The following is a 13,644-nucleotide window of genomic DNA, read 5'->3' as shown; positions in this document are numbered from 1 at the left end:
GGCCTAAAGGCCCTGCATGGTGTCCCTCTGCCCTTTACCGCCATCCCTGCTACTACCTCCCTGACCTCATGTCCTCTACTCTCCTCAATTACTGTACCCAGCCTCCCTGACTTCCTGCTGCTGCTTAAACACTCCAGCAGCTTCAGCTCAGGGCCTTTGCCCTTGCTGTTCCCTTTCCCCGGGATGTTCTTCACCACCTTCAGATGTTCACTCACATGTCATCCTCTTCATAAGCCGTCCCTGGCCACCCTCTCAAAGACTGTAGCACCATTCCTGATAGTCCTGACACCTGCTTTTCTCCTTTCCTGCCTTATAGTATTCCATGGTACCTATCACCACTTCTCATTCTATATATTTTGCTTTTTTTTTTTTTTTTTTTTTTTTTTTTTGTGGTATGCGGGCCTCTCACTGCTGTGGCCTCTCCCGTTGCGGAGCACAGGCTCCGGACGCGCAGGCCCAGCGGCCATGGCTCACGGGCTTAGTTGCTCCGCGGCATGTGGGATCTTCCCGGACCAGGGCACGAACCCGTGACCCCTGCATCGGCAGGCGGATTCTCAACCACTGCGCCACCAGGGAAGCCCTATATTTTGCTTTTTTATCTTGTTTATTGGCCACATACCAGAATATGAGCACCATGAGAGGGTTTGGTCCACTGTGTTCACTGCTGTATCCCCAGTGCCTAGAACAGTGTCTTGCATACAGGAAACAATACATTCATTTGTGGAGTGAATGTTCAATAGCACCACATGAGCAGAGTTGGGATGCTTGAAGAACACCATCAGCCTTTTGAGGCTGACATCCCTATACCTGCCATAAACAGTCCTTCAGTGCTTCTCTCGGAGACAGAATCCACAGTTAGATGGGCCTTTGATACAGCTATGGTGACACATCTTATGTGTGTGTCAGCCCTCAAGTCCTTTTCCTCCTCTGCTTTCTTTCTAACTCTTGGGCTCCCATGAGGCCTAATCTGTTTTTCTCTCCTCAGAAAGCTCATTTGTTCTCATGGCTCCACCAGCTGCTGCCTGGCCAGTGACCCTAAGTATCTCCTCCAGCCTCTTGGTTCTTTCCTTTTCGATGTTCTGCCATCACCTTTGACTCATCATGTCTTGAACTCAACTCAGTTCCCCCGTCTTCCACTCATCTAGCTCATTCTCCCAGTTTCCTATGATTACAGCTTTAAATTTTTGAGTGCTCCTTCTTCATTTCCTTCTTCCAAGCAGTCAGTGAGTCCAGGAAATTGTTGTTCCCACTTTAAAAAATTCCCTTGTATAGAAGTGTTCATTTGCATTTCTCTTGCTTTGCCTAGGCCAAGCCCTCATTCACAGGGAATCTCAGGGTTGACAGGCCCCATCTCTGGCAGAGTCCCACTAACTTATCCATCCTCTTCTAGGACACTTCCAGGATGGTGGCTCTCCCACTAGGCTGCAGGTCCTTGAGGGCAGGGACCATGTCCGATTCTTTGTGGGTTCACCAGCACCTAGTGCAGTGCCTGACTTCAAGGAGGTATTTTCAAAACAGTTTTTAAAATATCTCCTGATGCAACCTATTCTATTATAGTTAACCCCTATTAGGAGATGCACCTCCCTGAAAGAACACTTTCAACCTCATTCCATCTGCCACAAAGGTACAAGCTTAGAAACCTTCAGAAGAAGACCCACAATTCCCACTGCCTTCAGCTCAGGCTCCTCAGAGCTCAGGCTCCCCCCCTCTGCCCTTTTTTTTTTTTTTTTACCTCCCTCATCCCCTACCTGACCTAAGAAGTTACCTCCTACTCTGTCCCCTGCTTGCCCTTTTTCCTGTTATTCCTTTTGCTGAACAGGGCATTCAGGAATTTCTTAGTCTAGCCTGACTCACACCTTCTTAGGAAGCCCTCTCTGGTTGCCACCAAGGGTCAGGGCCACAACTTTGAATTCCCACTGGTTGTCAACCTCTCATCTTGATGTTTAAAGTAAACTAAGTTGCTTTGTATTTAACTCTCTTATGAGCATACCACGTGTCTCAACTGGATTTTAAACTATAGAGGCTTTATGTGCTAAGAACACAAGTTTATAGTCCATTGACATTGCAAACATAGTAGCCCTTATTTAATTTAACTTTAATTTCATGACTTGAAAATGAATGAATAAGTTAATAATTTCCTGTGTTCCTCTTCAATCAGGGACATTCTATGGGTTCCACCCATTCAGTTCACTTAACATTATTAGGCATTTACTTTGAACTGGACAGTAAGCTCAAAGCTGTAGGTACAAAGATGAATAAAGGCAGATCTCTCCTCTGGAGCTTAGTCTGGAGGAGGACAAATGGATAAGCAGCACTATATAGCAAAATTTGGCAAAGTGTACCAAAGATGCAAAGTGCTATGAAGGTAAATAAGGGAGGAATTACTATGCCTAGTGAGTCAGGAAAGGCTTCTAGAGCTAACATCTAAACAGTGATTTCCGTGAACGGGGACTCCTATTGTCTTTCACAAGGCAGAGAATCTGGAAAACGCCCTCACTCCTGGTTGATAATGAAAGACTATGGAGATGTGAAAGGGCGGGCAGTTAAGGAACACCGAGATGGTGGTGGCCCGAAGTGGTGGGAGATGAAGCCGGAGCTAGCGACTGAAGTTCTGTACGATACCCCATTTAGGCGGCAGAGCTGAAGGGAAAGGAGGGGATGGGATTATTCAATGTATCAATAGTTGGCGACTGATCGAGTCGGATTAATTCGGCCCTGGGTTCTTGTGGGCATGAAGATAATTAGGTTAATTTAAGAAGCCCTATGGAGGCCAAGTCAAGCGCTGCGAACCAGGACGTGGCAGTCGGACAGCCTCGCCCACACGCCCCCCGGAGTAAGGGGCTGGGGCCCGCCAACCCCACAAGGCCAGGGACGATAGCTGGGAGGGAATCCTGTCCACGTAACTCGGCGCGCTCGCGGGGACGTGGCGCTTTCCAGCCAATCCGGACCACGAGACCGTAGGGCCAATGGCTGTCCGGCGAAGCTGTGCGTCCGCGGCGGGTTTGTTGGTGATTGGTCCGGAGGTTGCCGGCGTGGAGGACAGCGGCGGGGGCGCGGAACCGCTTCCGGTTGGGCGGTGCTTGTGCGCCAGAGCTGAGCCGGTGGGTGAGCTGCAGTCGCGGCAACCTGGGCGGTGGGCGCAACGGGGAGAGGTAAGTACCACTGTGCACATCCCTCCGCCGCCGCCTCCCCCTTGTTCACTTTCTTTTTGTCTTCTGGGCCTCGCTCCCGGCGCGGCAGGGCCTCCTTGTCTCAGGGCCCCTGTTTCTGCCATGTCGGGGTCCGGGGCCTGAGGCTGCTCGCTACTGCCCGACCCTCGGTGCGCAGCCTGGGTCGGAGGCCGCCGCTCGCCTTCCCTTGAGCTCTGGGAAGGGGCCTGGGTCCCTGAGAACTCCGGCTCCCGGCTTTGCGTCCTGTGGGGTATAGTTTCGTGCCTGGCTTGCCACGTCCTCTGGCCCTGGGCCCTGCCAGTCACCAAGCCCCTCGTACGAAAAGGTCACTCTTGTTTACCTCCTGAAGGTCGGAGTGCAGTCAGATAGCGTTATTGTTACAGCTCCCTGCCACTTCCCACACTTGGGTCTGCTTGTGTCTGCCAGCTCCGCCCCAGGGCCACATCCCGAGAGGGCATCTGCATCTGCCAGGAAGGTCGTGTTCGCTGATTTTAAGGGTGTAGAAACAAGGGGGAAGAAAGCATGAAGACACTATGTGGTTTTTTTTTAACTCTCTATAATTGTAAAGAAAAGACGGAATATCTCGAGCTTCCATGTTTGGCCGCGTGCTTCGGTTAGCGAAGGAAAGTAGTTTTAAAAGCTTCATTAAAGGATTGTATCTTTACCTTGTTTTGTTGCTTCTACCTCCAGACCCTAGTTCTGATTTTTGGCATGCTGTGTTCATCAATAAACTTAATTCCCTACAGCTGCCCTGATTAAGAGTCGTGTGATTTGCAGTTACAAAAGCTGCTTTTGCATCAAGGCAAAAAGCTCCCTGGGTCTCCTGCTAAAACTTCGGGGCCTTTGATCTGAATTCCTAAGTGTACAAAGTCCCAGAATAGTGTCTTTGAGAGTTGAATTACATACACTTCCTGGCATGAACCATAAAGTCTACGTTAATGAGTCAGGAATAAGGTTGCTTCTAATTTGTTTTTGTAGCTTGGAGGTAGAGAACTGTGGAATTTCTGATAAATTTTTCTTTGCCATAGAATGGGACTAGACACAAGACAAATGCATGTTTGACCTCATTCAGTAGATTTAGTTAACCGGGTAACAGACGGTGGTCATCATTGAAGAATTTATGTACATTGTACTAGAAACGAGGGTCCAGAGGTAACCTGTAAATTGTATTTGTGTGGCGAGAGATCTGAGTTTACCTGGGCCTAATCTGAGATTTACAGGGATTCAGCTGTCTCCAATAGAATTCTTTTGAGAATCACAACTAGGAGAAACATGAGCTAACAAAGATGAATTGAGTATGCCTGAGTGGATAGTAGTACTCAGATAGCTTTGAAATCAACTCTTAATCATCACTGTTAATATAATCGTTTGCTTCCATTCATCCAGTGATGTGTCAGAAGATACTTATGGCATTTTATGTACATTGCACCAGTACTGGAGATCAGTACACTGATTTTAACACACATTTTCTCAGTGTGTGGCACACGCATGGTGTAGCCAGGGATAGCCATTGGAGATGCTTGTTAGGCCGTAAGGTCCTAGTCCCCTGTCTTTATGAACTCTTAAATATGGATGTTGTTGATGCTGTGATTTATGTATTAGAGTTAAGACAGCTGAAATAACACTTTTCTTGTTTCTGGCTGATGGCCAGATCCGGTAAGGGGAATTGGGGGTTGGGGAGCACTGGCAGCTGGCAGGAGCTATGTTGCTCCCAAGTACCGTCCAGCTAGTCCAATAAAATGTTTTGGTGTACAGAAAGTGCAAGACACTGTGTTAAGGACTATAGAGGGGAATTAATTTATATTAGCTGAGATCCCTGCCTTCCAAAAATATACATCTACAGAGGAGCTAAGGAGACAACTTAAGATAGCCTATGATCCTTATTGTGGAATGGTACAAACAAATCTTATAAAAGTTGAGAGGAATGTGTGCAGATCACTTCCAGCTGGAGTGATCATAGTAGGTAGGTCTTTTCATCTAGGATTTTAAAATTATATTTATTTACATTTGGCACTAAAGCAAGGATTCCCAAGCATTTTATGTGTGTTACACATGCACGGCAAATTACAACTAGAAACGAAAACTCTTGTCCCTACATTTTACATAGTATTCCTATAGTAGTTAATTATGTCTTGAAGTTTCATCTGCCAGAAGGAAACTTTGATTCTCCTAGAGTTTCTAAGAACTTACTTCTTAAAGGAAATTTTCTTTACTCTGTAGCAAGAAAAATTTTGTTTGTACTGGGTTGCTTTGGTTATAGAACTAATGAAACCTGAGTAATAGTTTGTCATTTCAAAGCTTTTCTTCTACAGCCAAAGTTTGCACTTTTATATGCTCAACTATCTTATAAACGTATGCCCTCAGTTACACAAATAATTTAATTAGAATATATTAATGAACTAGAATAAATTAGAATATATTAATGTAAATTTGTTCCATCGATCGCTAGAGAAATGTTGAATGAATGGTTTGTCATTATCATAACTTTTATCAAATCATGAAGTGTGACATTATTTAATATGATAATCCATTGGTGGTACTTGTACTGAAGTCTGTAAGTGAAGAATGTCAGATAGATAACCAGATACCTTTAATTTCTAGACTTTATAACCTGAGCCTCAGTATAGTTAAATTGCTGTCAGGCTCTTGCCCTCAGTCCCTAATTGAAGTAGACACTTAAGCATTGAGATTCTGCTTTTGCTGCACTATAGAGGAATCCCGCCCCCCCTCCCGGCTAAATATCCGACTCACAGAACTGGAATTTTACCACCACACCCATTTCTCCCACTATTAACATTGAGCAGTGGGTCTTTGGTCAACTAGAATAACTGTGGGGTCACCCACTGTTAATGTTCTTGAGAAGTTGAATTTAATCCAGACATCTAAATTCCCCTGAAAAAACTTAACTTTTAAGTGTTCTGCGACCAGTGGATTTGTATAAAAAATGATTGGGAAGGAGGGGAGAAATGGCATGAATTTAAAGCTGTCAAGGAAATTTTTGAATGGATAAAACTAATTCTCAAGGCTTATCATTGTTTTTGAAAGAAATTCAAGTCTCTGCTGTTACCTTTTTTTCCTTATAACTTAACTGGAACAATTCATGAAGATAACTTTGCAGGAGACCGTTATTGGTGACATGCTGCAAAAGTATGATAGTAACTTAATACCTTTTCTGTTCTAGTCCTTTATTTGTGTCTCTAACATCGCATGATGCAATAGAAGTATAATACAAGCCACATATGTAACTTTAGATTTACAGGTGAATATTTTAAACATGTGAAATTAATTTTAATAATTTAATCCAGTACATACAAAAATACCATTCTTTTGACATAAAGTGTAACACACCACTTCTTAATTCACACTAGCCACATTTCAACTGCTTGGTAGCCACATATAGCTAGTAGCTCTTGTCCTGGACAGTGCAGGTCTAGTTTTCTGTTTGTTTAGGAAAAAATATTAAATGTTACCCTTGGTGAGGGAGGGACAGAATTTGAGGAAGAGAAACTTACAGGTCATTTGAGAAGTGGGAGATGGGGAGATGCATTTTTCACAACCATTGATTTACCTTTAGATCACATGGTAAGTTCACAGGCCTTCCTCAGAAAAGGAAAAAAATCTCAAATAACCTAACCCTACCACCTGAAAGAATTAGAAAAAGAACAAACAAAACCTAAAATCAGCAGAAAGGAAATAATAAAGATCAGAGAGGAAATAGAGATTTAAAAAACAATAGAAAAAGTCAACAAAACCTAGAGCTGGTTCTTTGCAAGGGTAAACAAAATTGACAAACCTGTGGCCAGACTCACCTAGACCATGTGGTAAAAACTCATACAACCGGGGGTTCCCTGGTGGTGCAGTGGATTCGAGCCCTGGTCTGGGAGGATCCCACATGCTGTGGAGCAGCTGGGCCCGTGAGCCACAACTACTGAGCCTGCGCATCTGGAGCTTGTGCTCCACAACAAGAGAGGCAGCGATAGTGAGAGGTCTGTGCACCGCGATGAAGAGTGACCCCCGCTTGCCACAACTAGAGAAAGGCCTCGCACAGAAACGAAGACCCAACACAGCAAAAATAAATAAATTAATTAATAAACTCCTACCCCCAACATCTTCTTAAAAAAAAACAAAAACAAAAAACTCATACAACCAAGTCCTTCTTTTATGTAGTATATTATGTTTTCCTAATGTTCTGTTATCCATTGATGAATAGCTCTCATGACGGAGAAAGAGAAGGGTCTTAGTTTTCTATTATTTGGTTTCCATTTGGTTGAAAAGAGAAAGATGCTTCAGAAATAACTGCACTGATGTAGTTCTTCAGATGCCTTGAGTAAGAAGTTGTTTTATACTTCTTCTCACATTGTCCCACGTTATATATCCTTTGTCTTGGGAGATACCCTTTGTTTCTATTTGGACATATTTATGTGTATATGGATTTAGATAAATTTAGTAGTCTCTTTTTTTAGTGTCTATATTCATAAAACAAGGGGCCTTTTGTTAGTTTCTAATAGCCAGGAGTTGATATATTTATATGTGGGCACAAAGTGCATATTTTTAAAAACTTACTAAAGTGCAGATTTTTCATTGCCCACTGCAGAGAGATAAAGGTAGGACCATTGCTTTGTCCAGCAGGTGGTCCTTGATGACCTTTTTAGGCAGCTTCATCAGTAGTGATAGAAACCCAGATTTCAGGGTGACAGTAGGTGGTGAAGAAGAAGAGACAGCAGTTTCTAGAGACCCTATGGGTGAAGGAAAGGGAAGAGCATGCTTGAAGGAATAATGGGGTCTGAGAAAGACTGATTTTGGATTATGAAGACCTGAGAAGTATTGATTGACAGAATGGATAAACCTGTAGAGGGGCAGGATCGAAAGTTTAATTGAGAAGGGAAAGGATAGAGAGATGGATAAATGATAAAGCTGAATCACTTGGCTTTTATTCTGAAATTCTTCTTTTATCACTGTATCAAGATGTTACACCTCAATCTTAAATGTAGTTTTCCCTCTAGAATCACAGTGAGTCAATCTGTTACATTTCTTTATGTTACACATTATCAAAACTTTACACAGTATCCTTCCCAGGCCCTGATAGTGGGCTAAAGCATTAATTCATATTAAAACATTTGGGGTTTGCAGAAGTTGTCAGGGTATTATGCAAGAGTTGTTAAGTATTATTCTCGGGATGTAATTAGTCATTTATAAAATTTTCCTAAATGGGAAGCCCCCTTGTTAATAGACATAAGGAAAATCCTCTGTTGCAGTGACTCTTGATTTTACTTGATTCTGTAAGCCTCTAACATTATAGATATTATTTGGATATATCACAAAGTAACAACATAAAACTCGTTCCTTATCTCTCTAAAGGATTTTATTTGTCTAAAGAATTATTTGTAGTTTGAAATGGAAGTTTCATTTTGTTAAAATAAAGGCATACTGTGATGTTTGAGAGAGCCACTGAATATAATTTTCTCTTTACTGTTCCACTGATCTGACTGATTAGATTCAATTATTGAAGAGTGGGCTGGAGTGTTATTCTCCTAGGGCAGTGTTATTTTACTTTATAAAATAGGGTTTGTGTCTTAAGAATAAATATGTGTTTTTCCTTCAGTCTCCTTTTCCAATCGGGAGAAATGGCTTGAAAATGTTTGCTTTGCTACCTAAAAATGCAAAGAATTTTTATGCTACTGTTTAGAAAGTAATACACATAAAAAGATAATACACGGGCTTCCCTGGTGGCGCAGTGGTTGAGAGTCCGCCTGCCGATGCAGGGGACACGGGTTCGTGCTCTGGTCCGGGAAGATCCCACATGCCGCGGAGGGGCTGGGCCCATGAGCCATGGCCGCTGAGCCTGCGCGTCCGGAGCCTGTGCTCCGCAACGGGAGAGGCCACAACAGTGAGAGCCCCGCATACCGCAAAAAAAAAAAAAAAGATAATACACATGACTGTGTGCTCATTTACAAAAAAATAAGACAACACAGTAGTGAAGTTCACTCCCCACGAACCTTACCTCCCCACCCCATCTCTTCTCCCTTCAGCCTAGGGCTTATTGCTGTTTACAGATAGATGTTTATCCTTCCACACCATTTTTGTGCATATATGTTATATTTTATACAAATACAAACGAGCTGGGGAGGTTGTTGGATTTTGCTTTTTATATAAATGAGATCTTGACATTGTTTTACAACATGCTTTCATGTTGTTGTTTTTGTTCACTGAACATACCTTGGTGCCTTGTCAGTTTCAGTGTGAATAGGTCCACTTCATTCTTCTTAAACTGTGTTGTGTTCCACAATATAGATTTAATATGTATTTACCACTTCTTTGGTTTAGTTCATTTTCCTTTTTTTAAAAATCATTATAAACTTATCATTGAACATCTGAATTGAAGCATCTTTGTATACAAATTTGGGTATTTTGATGGGATAGCAGGAAACAGAAAACATTGACAAACTTTCACAAGCATAGCCAAGTCCTACCATTGGTGAACAGCTTAAGAATAGTACCACTTTCTTCCCCTTTCTCCGTGGGTCTTACGGCAGTGCTGCCACATTGTTTCCTCTGATGGGTTTTCATCAGTCTTAACAACTGTCCAGCAAAATTACCCTTTTTGTGTGTTTTTGCCCTCCTCCCATTATCTCCTTAGCTAACTTTTCTGTTTGTCTTTTTGCCATTGTCCTAGTTACTCTAGAACACTTTCTACTCTGTTGATGTATCCTTCTCTGCCATTTCTGGACCTCCCCACTTAGCTGCTTTCCTATTGAACACAAATAGTGCCCTTGTATGCCCTTTTACAGCCTGAAAGTTACTCAAGGAGGCCTCAGGTTGTGCCTTTGTATGATCAGCTAAATTGTGTTAGCATTAAACACACTCCTCTATTTGCTTTCCTTCCACTTTTAAGGAATTTTTATATAATGTAACGTGCTCACCATTAGCTGTGCTAAGCATTTTTTAGTTTATTAAATCCAAAATGCTTTGTAAATCCAAGCAAATACAATGTAACTTCTTTTAGTTACTATTTGGGGGTTACAAGGAGATGGATATATTAAAATATGTCTTATTTATTGGCATATTTGATTTCTTTATCCCTTGATGCAATTCACTTTCTTCCTTCTAATTCCCAGAACTTTGAGGCAGGATCAGATACATGCAGTTTCTTCGTATTAAGTGTACTCTCAGGTCACATTTCTTAAGATAATATTATGGCCATTTGAGAATTTGGTTAGAATACTGGTTCTCAACCTAACCTGGCTGCCTTTTAAAAATATTTATGGTTAAGGGTGGGGTTCAGTGGTCATTTATAAAAACTCCCCAGGTGATTGTAGGGTACAGTCTAGGTTGAGATCACTGAGTTACAAGCAATGCTGAAAGAATTTTTATAATTAAAAAAATTTTATATATAAAATATGAGCCTTAGATTAGATAGTTCCACTGGTGGCATCCTGGGGAAGGTAAAGCCTGTGGCTAGTTTAATCTGCAGATTAGGACAAGATAATGCATTTAACTTTCATGTGATGCTGTGTCCCTCTGTACTGTAGCCTTGTATTAGTTTCCTGGGGCTGCTGTAACAAATTACCATAAACTATGTTGCTTAAAAGGACAGAAATTTATTCTCTTACAGTTCTAGAGGCTAGAAATTAGAAATCAGAGTGTCAGTAGGGCCATGATCTCTGAAGGCCCTAAGGGAGGATCCTTCCTTGCCTCTTCCTAGCTTCTGGTGGTTGCCAGCAATCATTGACATTCCTTGGCTCATAGATGATCACTCTAATCTTTGCCACTTTCATAATGTGGCATTCTCTTCTCTGTGTCTGTATCCAAATTTCCCTCCTTTTATAAAGACACCAGCCATTGTATTAGAGCCCATCCTACTTGATTACATCGACAAAGATCCTATTTCCAAGTAAGGTCACATTCACAGGTACCAGGGATTAGGACTTCAGCATATCTTTTGGGGGGACACAGTTCAACCTACGACAGGCCTTATGCCCAGTAACCACCTACCCATCCAGTAAGGGAGTCACTAGTCATAAGAGGAAATGAGTAAGTGATAATATGAAATTATAAAAGTTTATACTCGCCACAAGGGGAGAAGCCTTCAAATCTGTGTTCTACTGATAAAGGATTAGTTAAAATATGAAAGCCTGGGAAACTCTTTCCCCTTGATTTTTTAATTTAATTTTATTTTTTGGCCATACTGCATGGCATGCAGGATCTTAGTTCCCCACCAGGGATCGAACCCATGCCCCCTGCAAGTGGCAGCGTGGAGTCTTAACCACTGGACCGCCAGGGAAGTTCCCCCTTCTTTTTTTTTTTTATAATTAATTTATTTATTTATATTTGGCAGTGTTGGGTCTTCATTACTGTGCATGGGCTTTCTCTATTTGTGGCAAGCGGGGGCTACTCTTCGTTGTGGTGCGCGGGCTTCTCATTGCGGTGGCTTCTCTTGTTGGGGAGCACGGGCTCTAGGAGCACGAGCTTCAGGAGTTGTGGCACGAGGGCTCAGTAGTTGTGGCGCATGGGCTTAGTTGCTCCATGGCATGTGGGATCTGAACCCCTGTCCCCTGCATTGACAGGCAGATTCTTAACCACTGTGCCACCAGGGAAGTCTCCCCGCCCCCACCCCTTGCCTTGATTTTTAATTTTACAGTTTTCTCTAAAACCTTAACCTCTCTAGAAAGTACTATAGGTTATCTATCAAGAGTTCTAAACAGTTTCTATCCTGCAGCTTCTCTGCGATTTTTTTGTCACTGTTTTTGATAAAGTGTTCCAGCCTTGTGCTTGTTCATCAGAATCACCTGTGACTGCAGAGATTCTGAATGTACAGTGTAGAGCTGGGGAATCTGTACTTTGAACAGTATTCCAGGTGGTCCTTATACCTGGGTAGGTTTGGGAAACACAAGTATACAGAATGATAAGGCAGTTATCCATCACTGTACCACCTCAGTGGTTTGATCTTTGAAGGTGATCATTGGTTCTTATCTGACAACCATCAGAGTCACCTGGGAACCATTTAAAACTACAAATGCTTGGATTCAGCCTCAGAGATTCTAATTCAGTAGGGGAAACTTTTTTTTTTTTAATAAAGCTTCCTAGGTGATTCTAATAACCAGCCAGGTTTGAAGACCAGACCACTGATATAGTACAAAAGTGAAGTATTTGGGGTCAGTAGGTCTGGATTTAAATCTTGGTCCTTTCACTTTTAAATCTTAGGAACTTGGGCAAAAGGATTAAAGTTCTACTTTGGTGTTTTTGAAGTGAGACCACTTACAAGGTGGATGTTCCTAGTAATTCCTTGTTCCTGTAATTCCTTGTCAGCCTACAATCAGATGAAGAAAACTGGTGAATATTTCGCAGAGTAAAACTGGAAAGTCTGATATTCTACCATACTTTTTTTATGGATTAAGTAATAATATTTGGGATAATATCAAATTAATATTGTAACTGGATGTGAGCTTTTAATTTCTTGTTTCATTATTAAGCATACTGCTTCCTGAATGAACTACCTTTCTTTTTTCTTTAAGATCTAATTATCATGGACCTGCGACAGTTTCTTACATGCCTGTCCCTGTGCACAGCCTTTGCCTTGAGCAAGCCCACGGAAAAGAAGGACCGTGTACACCATGAGCCTCAGCTCAGTGACAAAGTTCACAATGATGCTCAGAGTTTTGATTATGACCATGATGCCTTCTTGGGTGCTGAAGAAGCAAAAACCTTTGATCAGCTGACACCAGAAGAGAGCAAGGAAAGACTTGGGTAAGGTGCCAGCTCTCAGGGGGCTAGTTAGAATAATGACATTTCTTTATAAATCAACTCGTTCTTTTTTTCTCTTTTGGCTCAGTCACTCGGCAAAGCTGTATTGAACTACATCTTCTGAAAACTAACCACAGAATTGCTACCACTAAAATTTAATTAAGCGCTTTCCTGCATTTCTCCATTGAATAATAGTTTTTACCTCATTCTACAAAGCAAAGTCATTTATGCATAAAATTGCCAAATACTATAGGACTCAGCTTAAACTGCATCATCTTGACCCCAAAGGAACATTACATGGGGGTTTTCTCAAACCTGTTGCTTTTAATTTTTAAAAACTGTCTGTGACTTATTTGTTACTGACCATGCCAAGTCTTTGAGTGGATAATAAACTGCAAATTAGACGCCTGGACTGACTTAATTTCTGTAAAGTTTATGGTTTCCAGGGATGTCCTTAACCCTCTTTGGTTTCATTGTCAGATATTTGCTTAAACAAAAACAAAACAAAACCAACCTTGCTTTTTTTTTTTTTTTTTTTAAATGTGGACCATTTTTAAAGTCTTTATTGAATTTGTTACAATAGTGCTTCTGTTTTATGTTTTGGTTTTTTGGCTGTGAGGCATGTGGGATCTTAGCTCCCTGACCAGGGATCGAACCCGCACCCCCTGCATTGGAAGGCGATGTCTTAACCACTGGACCGCCAGGGAAGTCCCTCAACCTTGCCTTTTAGAAG

The 13,644-nt window shown here is 42.0% G+C and overlaps 1 protein-coding gene across 2 annotated transcripts in view; it reads left to right on the top strand.

Moving 5' to 3' along the window:
* Positions 1–3,033: 3,033 nt before the first annotated feature.
* Positions 3,034–13,644, top strand: part of CALU (calumenin) — a 28,886-nt gene continuing 18,275 nt past the window's right edge. Inside the window, exons 1-2 of one of the 2 annotated variants that reach the window (XM_067042245.1) lie at positions 3,034–3,152; positions 12,683–12,914. In XM_067042245.1, the coding sequence (XP_066898346.1) occupies positions 12,694–12,914 (221 nt within the window). In that variant the 5' untranslated portion in view covers positions 3,034–3,152; positions 12,683–12,693. The remainder of the gene's footprint in view (positions 3,153–12,682; positions 12,915–13,644) is intronic. The other variant, XM_059074223.2, reaches the window with a different exon arrangement.

The sequence above is a fragment of the Kogia breviceps genome, chromosome 9 (genome assembly GCF_026419965.1).
Source record: "Kogia breviceps isolate mKogBre1 chromosome 9, mKogBre1 haplotype 1, whole genome shotgun sequence".
In the NCBI taxonomy this organism is placed as follows: Eukaryota; Metazoa; Chordata; class Mammalia; order Artiodactyla; family Physeteridae; genus Kogia; species Kogia breviceps.
Note: the sequence above shows the minus strand (reverse complement) of the source record. Positions and strands in the feature narration are given on the sequence as shown.